Raw genomic sequence first — 21,320 nt, forward strand, 5'->3', positions numbered from 1 at the left:
TCACTTTTCCAGTCATCGGGTTGTTATAGCTATAGCTTACAGAGTTGCGCTCTAGTCTGGGAGGATAAAGAGTCCACTCAGGGTGATCTATCAGATTTTTATGGGTGTGCAGTGTTTCATTGCACTGATAGGCAGTGCAAAGAAAGGTAGAAAATAAAGCACCGAATCAGCATATTAGAATTTTTTTAAGGATCATGTGACTTGGCTTATAGCTGATGAAAATTCAGCTTTGCGATGCAGGAATTATATTTAGATTTTTTTTTACATTTTATTTTAAAATAGTTTTGTAAGAGTGTTGTTAAAATATAATATAAAAGTTTTTGTTTTTTTTTTACATAAGTACCATGTATATTTATTACATAGTTATATTTATTATCTATACATAAATACACACACAAACAGTATGTATTTGTTTGTTTTTATGTACTTTTTATTTATATACACATAATAATTTTTTATGTTATAAAAAAAAATATTTTGGATGCGATTAATCGCTTGACAACACTAATTAAAATAGAAAACCGTTCTTTTAAATTGTAATAATATTTTCAAAATATTAATGTTCTGACTATAATTTTTGATCAAATAAATGCAGTCTTTGTGTGCACAGGAGACTTAAACATTAAATAATCTTTATTATTTCAAACTTCTGACAGGTAGTGTACAAATAAATAAATCACTTCAGACTAATCTATGATAAGTGCCTCAGATCCTCTTCAGCTTATTCAGACCCCAAACAGGTATTGATTTGTGGCCATTTAAAAGTATAACACCATATCCTAAAAAGAAATGACAACTAAGTAAAAAAAAAAAAAATCTAAGCAAATGTTTATTATTCAATTAAGTGGATTAGGATTTATGACCAATTAGATTTTACCGTGGGCAAGGCTAAATAAAATGAACCGACAAACATAAAACCCAGGGGCATGTCTTTCTACTTGACAGATACATACAAAATGAGACCAAACTCTGGTAGAAAAATCAATGGGAGAAATTATAAATATTAATACGGTGGACAATGGCCATAGAACCAGTCGTCCTGCCCTTCATTTAAGGTCATGATGTAACAAAACAGATGACAGATTCTTCTCCTCCATATAATGACATGCATCCAAGTGAAAAGAAAATAAAATGTAGAGTGAGAACTTGGTTCTATTTCTCAGTTGTTGATTAGAATTTGACTGAAAATGACAAAATATAAAAAAAAAAAAAAAAAAAAAGATATATATCTGCCCTGAGTATCAAGACGGATAGCTGTGAATGGACTTTGACTTTGGCTTAGCTGTCACGACAAAATTTAAGATTAACATAAAAGAGCACCTGGAAAATAATCTTCATTTTAATTATGAAATTAGAAATGCAAAATACAAAAGTGGTCAATTAAATCTGGCACTTCCATGAACATATTATTGTGGTCAGAACATTCTATGTCACGTTAATCAACAAAAACAATGCAAATCATTAGCATATTTATCTCCTGCTATTTATCTCCACTAATTAGCAACAATAACCACATACTTAATCTCTGCCTGGTGGAACTTCAGAAGGGGCCGAGAATGAGTCAATAATGAATTAATCACTGTTTGATTAACACTTCTGCATCACATAAACTTACTAACTCATTAATCAGCCAGTTGATTGCATCTGCAATAATGCATTAATGGAATATACAATAATAACTCCCAACTCAATATAACTTGTAATGCAGCTGCCTCTTTTTACAAATGATCTGTGCACCCTGACTGAATCTAACAAGAAATGTCAGAATCATATTTCACTACAAAACTAAAGTTTACAATTATAATAATTATTTTTATAATGAAAGATAATATAATAATTTATTATTATTTAAAATACTTTCTATTACATGTTTAATTCAAATTTGTTGATCTATAACTATTTTTCACTTTAGAATTTCTTTTTTATTTTAATGGTAATAAGAACTTGGGAGACAATGGAAGAAATATGGTCCATTATAATACAAACAAACAATAAATAAAGTATTAATTTACTATGACCAGGACAACATGGTTGACAAATTTCATGCAATTTTCTCATGAAGGCTAAATCACACCCCAAATAGTATATCAGATACTGTTCTTGGGAACTGTACATGAAACACACACACACACACACACACACACACACACACACAATACATGTTATGACAAGAATATCTCGAATCAGATCGCACCATCACTTCTAGGTATTTCTCTAGAGCATTTCCTTTGGTCTGATCACGAACAGCACTTTTCTTGGAGACCAGAGAACTATTTAATGCCTTTCCCCGAAGCTATATGAATATTCTATGAATTGTTAAAGAAGATAAACCACAAATCTGCAGAGCTCTGTAATGTAGAAAGTTGATACACTGAGAGCGATGAATAGCTCTTAAATTGTTGATGCGGCTATGGTTTGAGAATGTTTCTGGGCAAAGTGTGCTGAATTAGCCGTCTCATTAATCATTTCACAGAAAATAAGAAAACAGCAGCACACTGGCTACAAGTGAAGTTTATTTATGGACTAGTTACTTCTGGTTAACTCTACTAAAACTCCTCAGGGTATAGCATTTACAGCCTTAAGCCACACTGTTGCACTGTATAACCTCCTGCATTTCACGCACTGTTAATGAAGAAGAGTGATTAAGCTTGCCCGAAAATATTTCTCATTTAGATGATTTATGAGGCGACAGGCTTGCACAACAAGAGTACTGTTCCCTTGAGTGGGTATTCCCGTAAAACACACAAAGTATCAATTACACCTAATGTGCATCTTTTGTCCATTCATTTGTTGCAGAAGCGCTAAAAAGCTTCCTGTGTTTGTCAGGAAGTGAAAAAGAGAGAAATTAAATACGTTCATCTTATTCAGTCCAAAATAACTTAATATCACAGCAAAAATTTGGATCATTTTTGGATTTATCATTTTTCCCAAGTAGGAACTTCCCAGGAGTACTTCAAGGCAGCAGAACAGTAGGTGTAAAGCAGAACGAAATACTGCCCAAAATGCAAATAGGCTCTGCAGTGTGGTTGTCCATGACTGCTTTCTATGCACAGTGAATAAAGGTATCATATTTATGCACAATAAAAACATGCTTTATTTATCCATGCAGTGTCAAATCTTTTTGTAAGCCCATAATGAAAAAAACAAAAACAAAAACAAATTCTCCTAATTCAATCTAAAAATTGTAGTATGGTTTTAAGTTCATACTTTAAGTATGAAGTATTTAATATTTTCCCCAGGCCTAAAGTACGCTGGACTGAAACCGCAAAAAGGATTTGAATTTCTGTGTTGTTGTCTTTCTCACTTTCAGATCTGGCAGTAAAACAGCACAGATCCCTTGAGCGGGCACAAAAGGTCCAAAGTGAGACGCATGCTGAAAGGCCTGAGCCATCTCAGGACTCTTCAATTCTTTCAGTGATGCACACTTTCCAGCCTCAGGCCAACTTCAGGCATGTCAGTTTCCGTAGGGGCGCACTGAGGCTTTGTATTATGACAGCATACTGGTTAGCGTGGTGCTGTTTAACACACCCAGGTTGTGTGCTTGCCCTACTTTCAAGTAGAAGAATGTGCAACAGATCCATTCAGGAGACAGAAATACACCAAAATGCATGCTAGCTGCTTCTTATTAGGGTTAAAATAAAAGATAATTGTTTACATGCGGGTGTGAAAAGTTAAACAGTTACCACTGAAGACCAGGTGGAGAGCTCAACAAATCTGGTTGACCGCATGCGTGAGTCTGAGGAGAACCCAAGATGTCCGTTGCATGTTGCGATTCTTCCTGTGTGCCACGAGTCTCACATGACACAAGAAACCACACGTTCAAACAATATCCCGTCAACAGACTGTGCCTCTGGCTAATCTTTACCTGCCTGGGATAGTTTTACATGTTCTGTTTATGAAACATGGCAGGATTTCAGTTTTTTATTTATTTTTTTTACAGTTGGGAAAGAAATCTTAAATATAGAAACCTGTCTGGCCTGACGGCAAACAGAGGCTTTTCTCACTATCCTAATATTTACGTCAAGGTTTCATACTTTTAGCACAGATTTAACTACAGCACTAACAACTAAATATGTTACTAAACATAAACCGTGAGTTAAGAATTGTTAAGCGAACTGTTTATCAAAACATCCAATTCTGAAGGAAATGATGCTTGTCTAATTAAATATCCTTGGCATATGCCATTTAGTTTTAGCATACGAGGGAAACAGTCAGTTAAATATTCATAAAAAGACATTCACAACCCATTTTTTCTTCCTTTAAGGTGCTTTTCCAAGTGTAGAATGGAATATTTATTTATTTTTTTCCAATTGGGAATAGATCAGGGCAAAGTTTCCCTAAAGGCTTGGATACACTACATGACTTCTGCCCAGATATTTCCCCCAAATTGCAGTCTGGATGAGCTGACGCTTGTTTCTGAAAGTCAGAGCCAGTCTGCAGATTTTGAGCAGTCCGAGTTGACAAATTTCACAGAAAATGGCATATTGAATGACAGACACAGACTCAGATATTTTAGTTTCAAAATACAATTCCATCTTGTTGAAGGATTTCAAAAATGTTTTATATTTTGAGTCGATTTTAAAACACTTGTTTTTATTTGTCATGTGTATACTAGCAAATCAACACGTTTCCACATTTTCTTATTTACAAATCACGATGTCTATTTTTTTTTACATATTTGAATAGTTATGTAGTGTATTCAAGACAGAAGACTGTAGAGACCATTGGATTTATTTGGTTTCACAGATTGGTTGTTGTGTTTTATATATATATATATATATATATATATATATATATACACACACACATATATATATTATTTACTGGAGTGTCAGCTACAGTCCCCACTCAGATGCTATTTGAGATTCATATGGGCTAATTCAGACAGGGACGGCCCATTCCATGTCTACTGGCCCCTCCATAACATCTAAATCAGGTTACATGCCTGACTTCTCCATTTAATATTATTAGCATTGTAAGTCTAAAAATAAGAATGTTAACCTAGGGATTACACATGTGCAGAGTTAAATTACAGGATTAATTAGCAACCCAGTAAGAACTATGACCTTGGTTTAACAATTTCAAGTGTGAAAAGCCTATAATTAGACTCTTCATGGGAGTTGGGGCTTAAACACCCCAAGCATGAAAGTATTTGTGCTCGGTAGAATGCAAGCAAATTATGCAGAAAAAGAACTGTGAGAGGAGACAGTAAAACAGGTCTGAGAAAGAAAACAGATGTGAGTTGAAATCCAGGCAGCAGGAATGCATGATGCATCCTTAAATAAGTTTAGGCCCAGAGGAATTGAGTGATCGGGTGTGTCTGCTAAACAAACACCTGAATGAGGTGAGATCACCCACTGCAGTCAGCGGGACACATTCAAGAAATGAAGCTGATGTGCAAGAGCGAAACTATTATGTCACACACCTACTGATTTTCTATCATATGTTTCACCTGATATAAAATATGAGCAGCTCTTATAACCACATATGAACCCAGAGCGAAACTTTTTTTTTTTTTTTTACTTAAATCTTATACACACTGAACACACACTCACTACACACACACACACACACATGTATGTGTGTGTGTGTGTGTGTGTGTGTGTGTGTGTTCAATGTGTATGGAATGGATCAAAAGTTTCATGGTTATACCACGTGACATTTTTGGAGCCAGTGAATCATGTTGTTTGTATAAAACGGTATAAAGGTTTAAAATGTATGAAACCAACATGGACAAAGAAACATCAAAACACTTTTTGAAGAACTTTGCATTAGAGTTTTAAAACAGATCTCTACTTTTTCATCTTTTAATAAACTGCTAAGGCAAGGTAAAAGTGAAAACGGGGAGAGAACAGGTTATAAGGGATTTAATTTAAAACAATATGCTACTTTTGCTCTGTTTTGTGTATAGGGCGGGTGGAATGCATGCTGAGGTCTTACCTGCCAGTAAAAAGATGGGCAGCAGGCAGCAGTAGAGGAATCCGCACACCACCTGAAGCTCCATGAGCGACACCTCCACTCACATTCCTCCAACGACACAAATCCACAACACAACCATCTCAGAAGCGTGGAGAAAAAAAGAATGAAAGAAAAAAAAAATCCTACATGGCGAAATTATAGTATCTCGATTTTGTTTACAAATGTACGTTATATAAATGAAAATTTCGCTTCTATTCTTTAACGCCTTAAACTGTAGACAACCGATTAAACTATTAAAAGCGTTCTTAAATATAGGCTACCAAAGAATGAATAATTTCTTAAGACGTCGCGTTTGATTGTTTCGATACAAAAACTCAAAAAGCGGCTTTATGGAAGTCTATTCGAGCCTCTATTCATTGTACATCTTCGTGGAAAATGTGATTCAGCGCCTCGGCGTTTGTTAAACTTTCTTCAGTCTTTCTTCCGTTCTGTCACTAATCTGCTCCGACTTCACCAGAATATATCCACAAACTGTTATACAGTGTCACAAAAACTCATGGAGAGAGTTTGTTCTGTTTGTGTGTGTAGTCCGTGCTGCGTCCCAACAGTTAGTTGAAAGTAACTCCCTCTCTGAGTGACGACAGATAACTTGTGCCAAACGAGTCACGTCACTCTCAGCGGAGAAACACGACTCGCGCCGCGCGCTGTCCGAGCTGCTACGGTGTGTCACCCGCAGAATTAGCCCATGGCCTTTCAGATTCCAGCGTTTAGGGAAACCAGTTATACAGACCTTTTGTGTTATTTGAGCCATTTCGGTTCATGTTTAGCATGTCGGTCTTTATTAAATTTATTTGATAATGAAAAGACAGTAATGGCTACTGAGATTATTTTTAAGAAACTGTATTTTTATGCCATAGTTTGTGTTTATACTTCTGAAAAACATCATAGAAACAACACCCAAGTGTGCACATTGTGTGAAAAAAACTATACGATTTGCTGTTTACGTTTCTGAGCATGTGCAGCAGCCTGAAAAATGGGGTTCCCTCTTTTACACTTTTATTCTGAGTGTCAGTCACGTGCAGCGAAACTGAGGGTATATGCTGATGTTCTCCAATCGCAACGCATTCCTTTCAGATACCCAAGCTAATGATTTAAACGATAATTTCGTGTAGTTTTCCCGTGGTGGGTGTCATTGTCTGTATCTCTTTTATGGTGGCCCCATCTAGTGGTGGCTTCGGGTAACGTCTCATATTCGAAATATCAACAGTAGTATGGTTTTCGTTTGGTTTGTTTTTTGATCCTCCACTGCCTTAATTACTTACAACTAAATAATTATTAACAGCAGAGCGCGCTACAGCGACGCCAAGGTTTGATTCCCTCGGAATAGACTGAGCTGACCAAATCTATTCTGTTCTAATCTGTTAATAAAATATATGCAGTGAATGCATGTCTAATACCTGCCTAATGAATATGCTGATATTCAAGAGTGTACTTAAAGTAATGTTCTAACCTTTCAATAATTACGAACAGTTTTGTTTTGCATAATATGACAGTAAATGTCTTTTATTTATTTTTATTTTATATTTTATTGCTTTTTAATTACATTATTTTAAAATAAATAATATACTATATTTTCTTTAATTTACTTTGGTATAGCCTATAGGCTTTTGGCATTTCTATCATAATCTCACCAAGGTACCATTTTGCAATAACATACAGGGAGATATAAGTATTGGCTCTATAAGATGCCTTTAATTAAACGAATTACTTATTACTAAATGTATACTTATTATTATAGTGTCTGCTAAAAAACAGTAACTTCACCTTCTAAAACATATGCATTATGTGATAGGCTATACATAAACCCTTCTCAATGTACGCCTATTTACTAAAAAGATTATCTCTTTTAATAAAGCATCATGTGTTTTAAGCTTGCATTTACCCTTGTATGAGTTTGTTCTGTATGGACATACGTTTTTATTTATTTATTTATTTATTTATTTATTTATTTATTTATTTATTTATTTATTTATTTATGTATGTATGTATGTATATATGTATTTTTGTAATATTAAATAGCTTTTTACATATCATCTTACTAAGACATAATTATTTTTATGTAAAAAGTCTGCACCAAGAACTGAACCAAATTTCATAAAATATAAAATACTTAACAAAATATATATTTATCTAAATGGTAAATAAACTGTTCAATTTTTAAAAAACCTTTTTTTTTAATGTCTATTATTTCGTTTCGTGTTTTGCTTTGTTGAGGTTAAAGCATTTAATTTTATTTTATTATTTTGAGTTTGTTTCGATTTTTCCATCTGAAAATAAACAGTGAGTACATATGAATATGTGCATTAAGGTTTTTAATGGTTTTATATATTTTTTAATGTTAGAGTAATTTTAATGTTTTAACCAACAAGCACTGCATAAATAAGCAAATTAATTGTTTTTATAGCAGCTGTAAACAACTGATACAGCTGTCGTGTCAGTCACACTGTTTTGTTGAATAGGTTGCGGTGCTTTGACCTCTAAGATGATTGATTTATCTTGAAAACTGTAAATTTACAATACAATAGAAGGAACATTCCCATTCATTTCACGACCCGACCACATAAAAGAAGGCTACACGTGCTGAAATATAAATTAAAACAAAGTGTTATATAAAAATAAAAGCCAAGCCCAATAAATAAATAAATTCACAAGTATTTTATTATTAAATGTGAATATAACACCCAACATTATAACATTATAATTTTTACTGACAGCCTTTGTGTATCTAGTGTTTGATCAGTGGATGAGGGGCGTGGTTAAAAGCAACGTTCTGCCTACATAAGTCACGTGGTCCGATTTCGCGCGAAAGTTAGTCTAGGAGGAAGACCCTGAGAGGAAACTTCCGGTGGGATAACAACAATAACTGCACGCCATCGAGAAGTGCAGGGACTTTATTCAAACCGAAAAATGTCTCAAGCTCGGGTTACCGATTATTTTGCGCAGAGTAAGAAAGGTGGCGTCGCTCGGTCTGCACGGTCCAAGGGACAAAAAGTATCAGCAGATGCAGCGGTGATCGCTAAACCAAAGACAGCGTCCGGATCTACACGCTCTTCACGTGAAACGACGCGCGATCCCCGCACACCAGAGCCTCAAAAACATGTCCAGCAGGAGTTCCTCAAAGTCATCGATGAGGCTTTATCGGCACAAACAGATACCTTGACTGACTTTCGAGATGTGAGTAACGAGGGCTTAACGGCGAGTCCCAGAACTCCTAAACGGACGGCGGAGTTTGACGTGTGTTCGGTGCTGTTCCCGTCCACAACCGAGCAGCACAGCAGCGCCAAGAAGCGACTGAGGGTCAGCGCGAGCCAGCACCGCAGAGCTTCACCGGAGGAGCGCGCGGTTCAGAAGACCGCGAGGAAGAAGCTCGATCTCCTCACAAATGGCCACAAAGAGCAGGTACGAATAGCAAGAAGGAATGATTCTTAAGGACTTTTTTCACTATTTCTTTCAGAACTTTTTTTTTTTCGTCGTCTTTTGTGTCCTTAAAGTATTGAATGTGTATGTGAAGTAAACTAACTTTGTGCAGAAACATAGTCACCATGTTATGAGCGTGTCTTAAACTAGTTTGACTAGCTAGCAGTTATCCAAGTGGTTTTCTTGGTTATCCAATCAGTCTTACTATTTGGAGAATTACACCAATCTATGTTTTTAACTGATTTAGTTATTACCACTTAGACTTGTTTTAAAAATGAATGCATTGCGTGCTTGGTTATGATTGATGACTGCTAACCCAGTCTGTTTTATTTTAATGTAGAGCATTGAGCCCTTGGCCAACAGCACCTCTCAGGCCCCTCAACAAACCGCCAGCAAAGAGTCTAAAAATACTGTTGATCATAATGCTAATAGTTCTCCTGTAAACAAAACGAATGGAGACGATAAGCCCAAGCGGACAACCAGGAGCAAGGTAACGCATGGGGGGCATAGCACCTGTGCAGGAACCTCCTGGTGTTTGTGGGCTTGACATTTATCAAGTTTCTTTTGTTCTTTCAGAAAACGTTTACAAGAGAGGATGTGGCAGCATTGAAGTCCAAGCTGCAAAGACTGAAAGGACGGTCTGACACCGAGACGAATCCCTCACCTGCCCCCGTCTCGGGACTAACGGAGCTGAAAGCCAGGCTCGATGCGGCCCGGGAGATCTCTGCCAAAGTTCAGCAAAAAAAAGCTGAGCGAGTTGCAGAGGATGCTAAAGCTACCGAGGCACAGGCTGAGCCCGAAGCAGAGGAAAGGTAAGGTTTGCTATATACAATATATCTTGAGTATTTGAACATGCAGTTACCCTCGTATGGAATTGTTCTGTATGGACATTTGATTTAAAAAACACTACAGATACCCTGGACATGCTTTGTGTCATTAGTCTTCTAAGGTTGAACTTCTCAATCTCTTTTTGTTTCAGAGAGAAGCTCCCAGCTTATCAGCGTTTCCACACTTTAGCTCAGTATGTGCTGCCTGGTCTTACCCTGCCCTACCAATACAAAGTTCTTGCCGAGATGTTCCGCAGCACGGACACCATAGTCGGGATGCTGTTCAACCGCTCCGAGACGGTCACTTTTGCCAAAATCAAGCAAGGGGTCCAAGATATGACGCGCAAGTAAGAGGCTGAATGAAACCATATGCTAAAATGTTTGTGCCGGTCGGGCTGCTGGTTATCAGTGTGGTCAGTCTTATCAAAGGTAACCATATTTTGCTTTCTTCACAGACGTTTTGAAGAGAGCCATCTGGGGCAGATAAAGGCTGTGTACCCTTCTGCCTATACTTTTCGTCAGGAGAGAAACATTCCCTCTTTCAGTGCTACTGCAAAAAGGTCCAGCTATCAGCTTACAGTGGAGCCGGTCATTCACGAAGGTGAGAACTTTGAGAGTTTGCTCAGAAATGGTGACATTGAGTAATAAGTGACTTTATTGCATTAGAGGCTGCAGTTTGAGTTGCTTCTAAAGTAAATTTGGGAGCATAATATGCACCAACCATTTTGCAGTACAATATTAATCTTTTTTCATTGGATCATTAAGTTCATAAAATGTTTCTGTCTCCAGAATTTAACGGTACTCGTCCAGTGTTGTCGGCCTCTCGTCTTTTGGAAAGAAGGCACATATTTCACCAAAATCTGGTTGAAATCGTGAAGGGACACCACAAGGTAAGTACAGGATATGCAAGTTTTGCCTGCATTTTAGAGTTTTAGACATTCTGATTTTTGTGTATTCTAATCATGTTTTGTCTTGCTTTGGATACAGGTGTTCCTGGCTTCCCTAAACCCTCCCATTGTCATTCCTGATGACAAACTGACCCGCTGGCATCCCAGATTCAATGTGGACGAGGTTCCCAACATCAAGCCAAGTGATTTGCCTCAACCACCTCAAACTGAGAAACTGACCTCAGCACAGGAAGTGTTGGACAAAGCTCGTGCTCTCATGACACCAAAGGTGAGCGTTTAAACATCGTCTTTGTGCTCTCTGGGGCATTACTGGTTCCCTTTTGAATAGGAGTCAGTAACGAGCTGAAGATGAAAAATCTAGTCTTTTAGCATGCTGCTTTTTTTTCTCTTTCAGATCCACAAATTAGGTTTTAAAAATGAAATCAGTCAATCCACTATTACTTTTTTTTTTTTTTGGCAAAGAATTATGCAAAGAACTGAACTAAACTATATTCTAGGCATTAATGCCACAAAACATATTTAAAGTCATGTGTTCAACTCTGTATAAATGGCATTTTATTAAAAAAAAGTTGTGCATTGCATAATTGACGTCTTTTTTTATTTTATTTTTTTTGTGGGGGTTGTCATCTTTCTAGATGGAGAAAGCCTTGGCTAACATGGCCTTGAAAACAGCAGAAACCGCTAAGGAGCCAGAGACCTCCGCTAAATCTGTTGCCACACCGACAGAAACCCCCAGTGCCCTTAAAGGAGTTTCTCAGTCACTGCTGGAGAGGGTGAGTCAAACCGTTTATTTATTTATTTAATTTTTTTTTTAGTGCGTTTACAAGAATCTAACCAATATTTTCTCTGTGATTCAGATTCGTGCAAAAGAGGCTCAGAAAGTGCAGGCTGCTATGACACGGAACCCGCAGCAGGAAGAGCGCCTGTCGATGATGTCACGGCTGCCGGAGTTGGCCAGGATCTTGCGAAATGTATTTGTAGCAGAGAAAAAGCCAGCCCTCATCATGGAGCTCGTCTGCAACCGCATGATCGCTAGCTACAGATCTCCTCTCAGTTCTGGTTAGTACAGATGTTTCTGTTGGTTTTCTTGACAATTGCTGTTCCAAAACCTAGTGAGCTGCCTTTTAGGAGTTGCCTGATCTCAGTTCTGTTTAGTGGAGGTTTTTGTGTTGGTTTTGTTGCCATCTTGTAGCAGAACTTCACTTGCGTTAGCGCACATTGACTCCCATTCATTTTTGCGTCACTTTGACAGCGAATAACTTTACATCTGAGGCGTTTAAAGACTCCATTTGTCCATTATTTATTTCTAAAGATACACGACAATGTATAAAGGGCTCCATTACCTTCTATGTTACATTATGGCCTCGTAGAAACAGTTTTTGTAAAAATAGGCTAACGAATGCGTCATAACCACTCGACTCTCTGTCGCACAGTAGAGAAATTACCGTACAGACAGGGAGGAGAAGCTCGCAGGCAATCGGGGAGACGTCAAGAGATATGGCGTACTGGCGTTACATTTTAAAATACTATACAAAATAATTAATCAGAATACTTACTCCTGCTCACTCACGCCAAAGAACTCCCCGCTCAAGCTCGCCGTCTCTGCAAGATTAACGATGGCAGTTTGCACGCACAGCTACTAGAAGGTTTACATCTGTCAGACAGGTTGCTGACGTCATCAAGCTTAGTTTGAGTCTGCGCGTCAGAAACGGAAGTTCTAAAAATCGCTAAAAAACGGGCTTCACTTGTCTCAATTGAGTTCCATGGGGTCGCTGTGTCCATTTCTTTTACTGTCTATGGGTGTTGGGTATCTTTGTGTTTTGACTTTTATTCGGAGTACACACAGTCCTCTTCACATTAAAGGAACAGTTTTTTTTTAATCTGAATTAAAGCGTTACATCACTTGCTCACTAATGGATCATCTGCAGTGAATGGGTGCCGGCAGAATGAGTTCAAATGACTGATTAAAACATCACAATAATCCACAAGTCATCAATTAACATCTTTTGAAAAGCTGCCTGCACTTACTGGATCCTTTGGCGAGCAAAGCATGTAATGCAGAATTTCTCTAAATGTGTTCTAATGAAGAAACATTCATCTACATCTTAACCTGATGGGAGATTATTCCTTTAAGTTTGATTATAGCATGTTGCAGAGCTAATTGTGATATTTAAGGTGCACAAATATTCAGAAAATTTGTTACCATTTTAATGTTTTTGCTATTTATTAAACTTGTTTTAGAACAGTCTGTACTTATAAATATGGGATTTTTTTTATTTTTTTTATTTCATTCTTCTAATTTAGATGAAATGGAGAAACATCTTCGTCTGTTGGCTGAGTTGACACCTGCCTGGCTAACAGTGCATCCAATCAGGAAGGATATGTACCTGAAGCTCAATAAGACCATGGATCTGAACATTGTGCTGGACAAACTGAACCAAAAGATGAAGGAAGAGGAGCGTATCTGAGGAAATTCAAACGAGACTGTCGAGAGAATACCATGTGCAATACTTTATTACAGATTATGCCTGGATTTTAACATTTAGATGACATTATTACTTTTTAATTTGTTCAGTCTGTTTTGCATTTTCCAAAACTTTCAAGTCTGGTGGTCACTGTTTTTAACTGCTGTTTCTGTTGTGATTTTTGCATCTTAGCACAATTATTGTTCATAAATGTAGACATGTAAAAAGTCATTTGTATAAAGGCAGTTCAATGTAGTTCTACACAAGTTTGGCTTCTTTGGTAACTTAAACGGTAAAGTTCATCGAGTTAATGTGCATTGATTCATTTACAATAAACAAGTTCATGCAAGCAACGTTGTTTCATATTCACAAACTGGAAGATTAAGAGTCTGAAATCAGGTACATTTACTTTTGTATAATAGGTGAAAAACAGTATGCAAGCAGAGCGGCATGTCTGGAGTATTCATAAGCAGCTAGAGGCAACTTCTAAAGTGTGCATACAACAAACATTTTGCTATCCCATGAAGCCTAGGGAGAGTGTTTATGAAACGGCTTTACTGAAGATTACATTCACACTATATAGATTTCTTTTTTTTTGGCTACTGATTGCTTCTACTTAGTAAGTGACTCCCTATGAAGCCTGTCTCTTTTTTTTAGTTTCTGGTTATTTGTCAAAGTTGAATTAAGACCATCAAAACATGATTGGAAGTTCTTCATGTTCCTGAACCGTAAACCATATAATTCATTTCAGATGGCTAAGATAAACCAGACTCCCCCCACATAAGCAGTAGTACTGTCAGTACTGTATTAGAGAGAACACAGGGGTTGATTGCAGCTTCTCTGATCCGTTGAGATACTTCAGTTCAATCACCACCAAACAGCCCAGCACCTCTGCCTTCTGCTGTTTGATCAGCTCACACGCTGCATACAGGGTTCCTAACAAGAACAAAGAACTTGGATTGTTGCTGTTGGTACATTAAGCTGCACTCTAGGCATTATGAATTATGAACTGCCCATCTTGGTGTAAAAACATACTTCCATTCAAAAGTTTAGACATTTGAATTCAATGAGTTCATTTTATGCGTATATATAGTATATACACATTTTTCCATATAACTGCAGATGGTTGGTAAAAAGATGAGAAGCTAATAATTAACTTATAAGAATGTAAAATGAAAATAAAACATTTGTTTATCTGCAGATCATCTGAGCATTAACCAACATCAGAAAACCGTGAATATGCAAATGTTTTGCCAACTACTTGTCCTAATAATTACCTTAAAATCACAAGTAAATATCACATCTACTGCATTCAATGCAAATATAAAATACACGAGTTTGTGCATTTTTATGTGTTTGAAAGACAAAAGCCAGACATAGTAACACATGATTAAATGACTCACTCTATGATAATTCAAATGTGTTTTTCAGGAGTTGATGAGGCTTGCAATGTTGAGAAACCACTCCTTAAAAGTCTAATATTTCTGTAAATTCAGTGGTCAAATGCTGTCTGTTCTTCAAATTTTCCTTGTAATCTTAATCACCTGAGAACGAACTGTGTGTAATTCCACATCCCTAGGAGACTTCCATTATATATATATATATATATAAGCAAAAGGCTTTTTAAGAAGAAAAAATTAACAGAATGATAGAGAATTAATCATTTATAAACAATTTGCTGCCATTTTGTGAATAATATGTAATCGAACTCACTGTATATATAGTAGTTTAACTGTGGTATAGTTTAAGCACACTGGTTTCAAATCTCACTCACCTCCAGTAGCCAGTAAATCATCAACGATCAGGACCTTCTGTCCCGCAGAAACGGCGTCTTCCTGAATCTCCGCCTCGGCCTGAAACGATACTGCTGGATTACATCATGAACAGAGGCGTGCATATAGACTAGATGTGATACTGGATCATTTATAAACTGAAATTACCTTCGCATACTCAAGACTATAAGCTACTGATAACGTTGGGCCAGGGAGCTTCCCTTTTTTTCGGATTGGAGCAAATCCTACACCTAACCTCTGAGCCAAAAGCGGCCCAAATAGAAATCCTCGAGCGTCAAGACCTAGGAGAGAATGAAGAAAACATCACTATAACAATACTCTACTAGCAGCTACTATGCTGCAGTCATTACGATGTTCTGGGTGGCTGCAAGATTGTTAGTGGGGTGTTGGTGTACAGTTTGGTTAACACACGGTTCCTAGAGTCTTCTGGATGTTCTAGGGTGTTGCTATGGAATTCTGGGTGGTTGCTAGGGTGTTGCTATGCAGTCGCATATTTCCCAAATAGGTCCATTATAATAACCAGCAGGATAAAATGCCCCCTGTATGGCATCACAAGGAATTTAAAGCAAATCTATCAGGAATGTCTTCTACTCTAGGATCCTCCTGTGATATCATCCACCTTTTTCCTGGCAAGACTACTGTGTTTTAAATGATGGGAGACACTTCCTGTTTGGGGAGACTGCAAGAAATCATTTCAAATCATAAGATTGCGCTACAAATCATCCTTATCTGTCATTTGACTCATAAGCTGTAGATAACGGTTCTGTAATTCCAAATGAAAAATATGCATTACACAATATCACACTATCCAATAGAATTCTAGCAATCACATCAAATCCAGTTAGAATCCCATTTTATTCAATCGGGCATCTTTATTTGATTCCAATAGGATCGGATTCAATAAAATCATTCTTTTTCCTCCCACAGGGGTTATCAGGAAGTGTGCGACTTTGAACCGTGTAACGTGCCACGCGCACACGCAGTCTCTTACCGACTATAAGATCCACCTGAGGGTACGTGCGCCTCACGTGCTCCTCGAACAGATCGGTCACTGCAGCCAGCGCCTTCGGATCCTTCAAGATCGGACAAATATCCCTGCAAACAAACAGAATCTGCGACCGTTACCGTTACTGCCAAACCCGTAAGGTTACATCTCTCTCCCACTCTGCCTCATTCCGCACGGCTCGCTCATATTAAAGTGATATTGTATTTGAATACTCACTTGAATGGAATCCCCTTTGTAGGGAAATCATGGAAAGTTCTAATGCACTTAGAGATTAGATCCAGTTTCTCTGCCATGACGCGCTGTGTGAATATTTTGGACTGAAACGGGAAGGCCACGTGCTCGGACCAACCAATAGCACACACTTCCTCACCACATGACATTTACGTCATCAAAACCTAGCTGGTTTTAATCAGCGTAATCACTCATTTTGTATTTTACTTTACTTCGAAAACGAAACGTCGCTAATAAACTAAACGTGGTAAAAGATTATGAAGTAGACGGGCTAAATTCAACTGACTCGATGTCATAATGCAGTTGTATACATTTTTATTTTATTTTATTATTATTATTTCAACACACTTATAAATATAATTTATGATATAAATATATAGCCAATGATCTTTCCATCTGTAATAAAGGAGGAGGGGAGCACTGACATGCAACCAAAGGACAAAATCCCAGCTGCAGATCTACACAGGAGACCAAGCAATTACTTTGTTTTAAATTATATAAGTTATATATATATATATATATATATATATATATATATATATATATATATATATATATATATATATATATATATATTCTGTCAAATGCACAGTCACACATGGGTTTTAAAAATATTTTTTATTGGCACTTGAGAAAAAAAAATCAAGTAAGTGTTGATATTGATTTAAATGCATGCAAGTCAAAATAAAATTAAACTATATAATTAATAGTTTAACTTGAACAAATTCACAGTCATAAATTATCTAATTTATGTTTTAGCTAACATAAATACACATGATAATGGTGTGTTTTAGGTAATTTTGTTACTGTCTGTCCGTCAGTAACTGAGGTACAGTGAGGCGGCTGTCAGTAGGCTGTTTTTATTTTTAACAATACTCATAGACAAAAAAATACAAATAAAATGAGAACTACACTAAAATCACTGCTTCTCAATATCAAAATCCAATTTTGTTTCTCTTTTCTGTGTACAACAATACATTAAACACTTAAAATGCTAAAAGTAACAAGACAGAAAAAACAATCATTTAAAAGATCCTTCAGATTTAATCTGATTGTGAGAGATGTCTTAATAAATGTTCTTATAGAAAACTAAATTAATGTGGCCAGACACACTTCCATGGATTTGACTCCGGGGCTTTAAGACATTTGCCCAACAGCTCACAGCCAGGAGGACTCCAGTTCTGAGGAGGAAGAGGAACACACAGGAACACATGAGGGCGCTGGTGCTCCACGAGCTTTTAAGAGACGTCTGTCTACTGTGACCCTAACAATCTTCTTGCGGATTATTGGTGGAAAATAATAGAGAATTTTTTGGTGTGAGAGAAAAATCACAAAGGCTGCTTATTAAAAAAAACCCGAACAACTAAATAAATAAAATACTTGACATTTTTTTGTTTGTATATACTAATTTATACTCATCATAAATTACTAAAAAACAATTAAGCATTAATTAAAAATTAAAAGTAATGAAAACTGTGTAAATATGTGGTGGAATATTATTTTGAGTGCAAAAAGGTATTTTGTTCCTAGCAGAACAAGGCTGGTTTGGGTCTATTGCACCGTTTTATTTGATTTAAGAAATGTACCAATAGCACATTTGAAATCAAAAGATGCCTGTTGAAAATAAACGTAATGTTCATTTTATATGATGATGACCGATGGAAAAATTAAGGTTAATGGTTAAATCTGTTAAAGGGTGAAAGCTAAGCAAATGTGTCACTCTCCAGTGGCAGTATCAGTCAAGCAATAATCATCTCACCATGACAGCCAGGTCACACATGTTGAGCTGCGGCATTCCAGGGATCAGATCCTTCTGATGCTGCTCCACTACTGCAGTCACCTGTCTATGAACATCCCGGTACTCCTCAGACTGGACACTTTAAGGCAAATGCAAAAGGGAGAGGTCAGGAAGTCACACATTATTTTTTCACATTTATGTGTTTTTTCACATTAAGCCCTCAAGTAAGTATATATATATATATATATATATATATATATATATATATATATATATATATATATATATATGTATATAGATACATTTCATTTTACAGTAGGATGTTCTTCACAAGATGCTTCATTTTGTTAAAGTGCCCCTGTTATGGGTAATTTAAAGGTTCATATATTGGTTTTGGGAGTCCCCAACAGGTTGACATTCATGCAAGGTCAAAAACACTTTCATTGTCTTGTAATATGCATTTATTTTTACCTTACTTGCTCAACGACTCCCAAACGATTCGCTCAATGATTAATTTTTCCAAACCCCTCCTTTGCGACGCTAATCTGCGGTGATTGGTCCTGTAATGCCCAAGTGTGCCACGCTAGTCCTCAAAAGTGAAGCCATCACGTTTCTATCGCCCCCAGGTGGCTGGTCCCAGTATAGGTCATAAACCCCGCCATCTCCATGTAATCTAATGGGACATGGGACAAACTAAATAATTAAATTTCACTTTAAATATTTTGTTTTCAAACATGGTTTATGTCATTTGATGTTGATTTTATCACGCTGATGTAAGTTAGGGAGTTCATTTTTAAAATAAGTTTGGTTTTAGTTAGTTATGTTATGCTATAAAAACAGGAGTGTGACGTCATGATTGACAGCTGAGACTGACAGCTTCTCTGAGCGAAGTGTGTTGGTTTTTGAATTTTTTTTGGTTTTAGTTCCGAGATTGGAGTTGTAGTTACCTTATTTTAACACAAGCCTTTTATATGAAAAATTAGCAGACAAAAATTGGACCAGTCAGGCTAATTTAAAAAAGGTCAGGGGCGTGTGTTTGCGATTGACTCTGTGGGAGTGTGGGCGGGACGCGGCTCCACTTCACTCTCTACTGAGGAGACTCTGGTCCCGAGTTTGCTACTGCGCAGACTTTGGTCCCAAATCAGCACAATGTGGCCACGCCCTATTGGGACAATGGCGGCTTCACTTTTGTTCAATGAAACTAAATGAAGGTGCAGCGTCCATCTTTTTTACAGTCTATGGTAATGCCTGATAAAGCAGCATTTGTGAGCGCAGTGCTGGTTTGTGTACAGCGTTGCGGGGAAACAGATATTTTTACCGCGCACCTAGTGGCATAGAAAGAATTAGCATTTTCATTCAAACCAACGCGAAAAGACCAACAAGTGGGCGGGCAATATGCTAATGTTTCACATTGACGTCAACATGAAACGGCTTGGGATTCATTTTAAAAACGACTCGTTTCAATGATTCAGAGTCGACTCTTCTTTATAGACAATAACTTTATACACGGAGCACTTTCAGATTTAAAACTTTGCAGGATTTTTCATTCACTTAGAGCTGTGTTACACACTGCATGAAAGGTAATTTTCAAAAATCCAAAATAGGGGCACTTTAATGCAAAATGAAGAAAATATAGTGAAACCAACCCTGACATGTTTTTGACAGGTTTTGTGAGACACACTCAATTAGCATATATTTGTACCATGATGTTTATCTGTTACTCCAAGATAGCTCACAGAAATCCATGGTACTATAACTAACACATGGTTAAAAACACATTTTACAGTTGATTTACAGTCAGTTATGATTCTGCTTTAAAACAATAGCTGATATTTGCTCTAGAATAATATCATCTGTATCATCATCTTCAATTAAGAACCGTCTTCACACCCTCATCTTAGCACTGAATATAAAATAGTTTTAATTAATTATTCACTCATGCATGGCTATTACAATATAATGCATGGAAAAATATGTGACAGACGGGCAATCCCACCATAAAACACACACGCAGAGGTCCCTGAGGGTTGCCATTTTCAGAGAAGCGGTCATGTGTCCTCTCATTATTTGTGTTGGACAGCATCCCGCACCCCTCCGTGGGGCACAGGGACCCTGATGGTTTCAAAGGAACGCTGTTCTCAATAGGACCTGTAGGCTTAATGGGCTTCAGAGAATGTGTGTCTGTGCGAGAAACACACAGAGACAAATATCACCACTGCAATTATGGCTGTAATACAAAAGCAGGCAGCACCTGTGTCAGGCCGGTCCCCTGCTCTCAAAGGCAGCCTTCTGATTGGCCCCCGGGGAGGGGGTGTGTACGTGTGGGGTGAAGTGTCAATTAGTGTAATTACCCTAGGCGCTGTCCGACTCACACCTCCGGTCTCTACACTTCTGCCTTCCCCCGGGAGAATCGGGTATGAGCCGCACGCGAACATCTGCGCCCCTCTCGCTCAGCCAGGACCAACTGTCTTCACCCCATTCCCCAAAACACTGAGACACATTACTTCACTTCTGAGTAGGGTGGCAAAAAGGTGGAAAATTCAGTCTTTCTCAGAATTGCAGTAAATCTCGGAAACATTCCAGAAATTTTGGAAACTTCCCAGGATTTTTTTTTAATATTCCATGGATTTTTGGAAAGTTTCTGGAAAATTTCCACCCCTTTGCAACCCTACTTCTGAGAGACTTTTCATCAGCAATTAAAAGGTTTCGTCAAGTGGTTGACCAACATCAATGACTGATCAATGACTGACTGGAAATATAACCACCATAGATGTCAAAACCCAAAAATCATTTAGCATTTTTTTCAATTCCATCATCCAAAAGTCAATGGGTTTTTGATTAAAAGTAAGGTGATAAGGTCTGTGGTTACCACAATTGCAAGATTTTTTCACATTTTATTCTAAAGCCCCATTCACACTACAAGCGACACACAACAACAAAGTGACACAATTCCATT

General features: G+C 37.3%; 4 protein-coding genes across 10 annotated transcripts in view; 1 reads left to right on the forward strand and 3 right to left on the reverse strand.

Annotated features, from left to right (window-relative positions):
- Positions 1 to 6,651, reverse strand: part of piezo1 (piezo-type mechanosensitive ion channel component 1) — a 100,127-nt gene extending 93,476 nt beyond the window's left edge. Inside the window, exon 1 of one of the 2 annotated variants that reach the window (XM_042728472.1) lies at positions 5,941 to 6,651. In XM_042728472.1, coding sequence (XP_042584406.1) covers positions 5,941 to 6,004 — 64 coding nt within the window. In that variant the 5' untranslated portion in view covers positions 6,005 to 6,651. The remainder of the gene's footprint in view (positions 1 to 5,940) is intronic. The other variant, XM_042728470.1, reaches the window with a different exon arrangement.
- Positions 6,652 to 8,773: 2,122 nt separating this feature from the next.
- Positions 8,774 to 13,949, forward strand: cdt1 (chromatin licensing and DNA replication factor 1). Of its 2 annotated transcripts, XM_042728473.1 has the most exons (10): positions 8,775 to 9,378; positions 9,737 to 9,886; positions 9,973 to 10,208; positions 10,376 to 10,570; positions 10,679 to 10,824; positions 11,013 to 11,113; positions 11,211 to 11,399; positions 11,767 to 11,904; positions 11,989 to 12,190; positions 13,436 to 13,949. In XM_042728473.1, the coding sequence occupies exons 1-10, from the start codon at positions 8,887 to 8,889 to the stop codon at positions 13,597 to 13,599; spliced, it is 2,013 nt and encodes a 670-aa protein (XP_042584407.1). In that variant the 5' UTR covers positions 8,775 to 8,886; the 3' UTR covers positions 13,600 to 13,949. The 2 variants fall into 2 exon arrangements, with proteins under 2 accessions (XP_042584408.1, XP_042584407.1); XM_042728474.1 differs by lacking the exon at positions 9,737 to 9,886 and having other exon boundaries at positions 8,774 to 9,378.
- aprt (adenine phosphoribosyltransferase) lies at positions 13,619 to 16,762 on the reverse strand. Its single transcript, XM_042728475.1, has 5 exons — positions 16,612 to 16,762; positions 16,381 to 16,484; positions 15,537 to 15,670; positions 15,371 to 15,449; positions 13,619 to 14,532 (listed from the first exon to the last, which is right to left on the reverse strand). Exons 1-5 carry the CDS (start codon positions 16,686 to 16,688, stop codon positions 14,393 to 14,395), a joined length of 534 nt encoding a protein of 177 aa, XP_042584409.1. The 5' UTR covers positions 16,689 to 16,762; the 3' UTR covers positions 13,619 to 14,392.
- Positions 16,763 to 17,504: 742 nt separating this feature from the next.
- The window catches only part of galns (galactosamine (N-acetyl)-6-sulfatase), a 31,564-nt gene continuing 27,748 nt past the window's right edge, over positions 17,505 to 21,320 (reverse strand). For 2 of the 5 annotated variants that reach the window (XM_042728477.1, XM_042728476.1), the window contains exons 13-14: positions 18,386 to 18,503; positions 17,505 to 17,807 (exon numbers count right to left, since the gene is read on the reverse strand). In XM_042728477.1, coding sequence (XP_042584411.1) covers positions 17,721 to 17,807; positions 18,386 to 18,503 — 205 coding nt within the window. In that variant the 3' untranslated portion in view covers positions 17,505 to 17,720. Of the gene's footprint in view, positions 17,808 to 18,385; positions 18,504 to 20,360; positions 20,546 to 20,567; positions 20,833 to 21,320 lie in introns of those variants that run through there. The other 3 variants (XR_006155258.1, XR_006155259.1, XM_042728478.1) reach the window with 3 other exon arrangements.

This window comes from Cyprinus carpio, chromosome B7 (assembly GCF_018340385.1).
Source record: "Cyprinus carpio isolate SPL01 chromosome B7, ASM1834038v1, whole genome shotgun sequence".
Classification (NCBI taxonomy): Eukaryota; Metazoa; Chordata; class Actinopteri; order Cypriniformes; family Cyprinidae; genus Cyprinus; species Cyprinus carpio.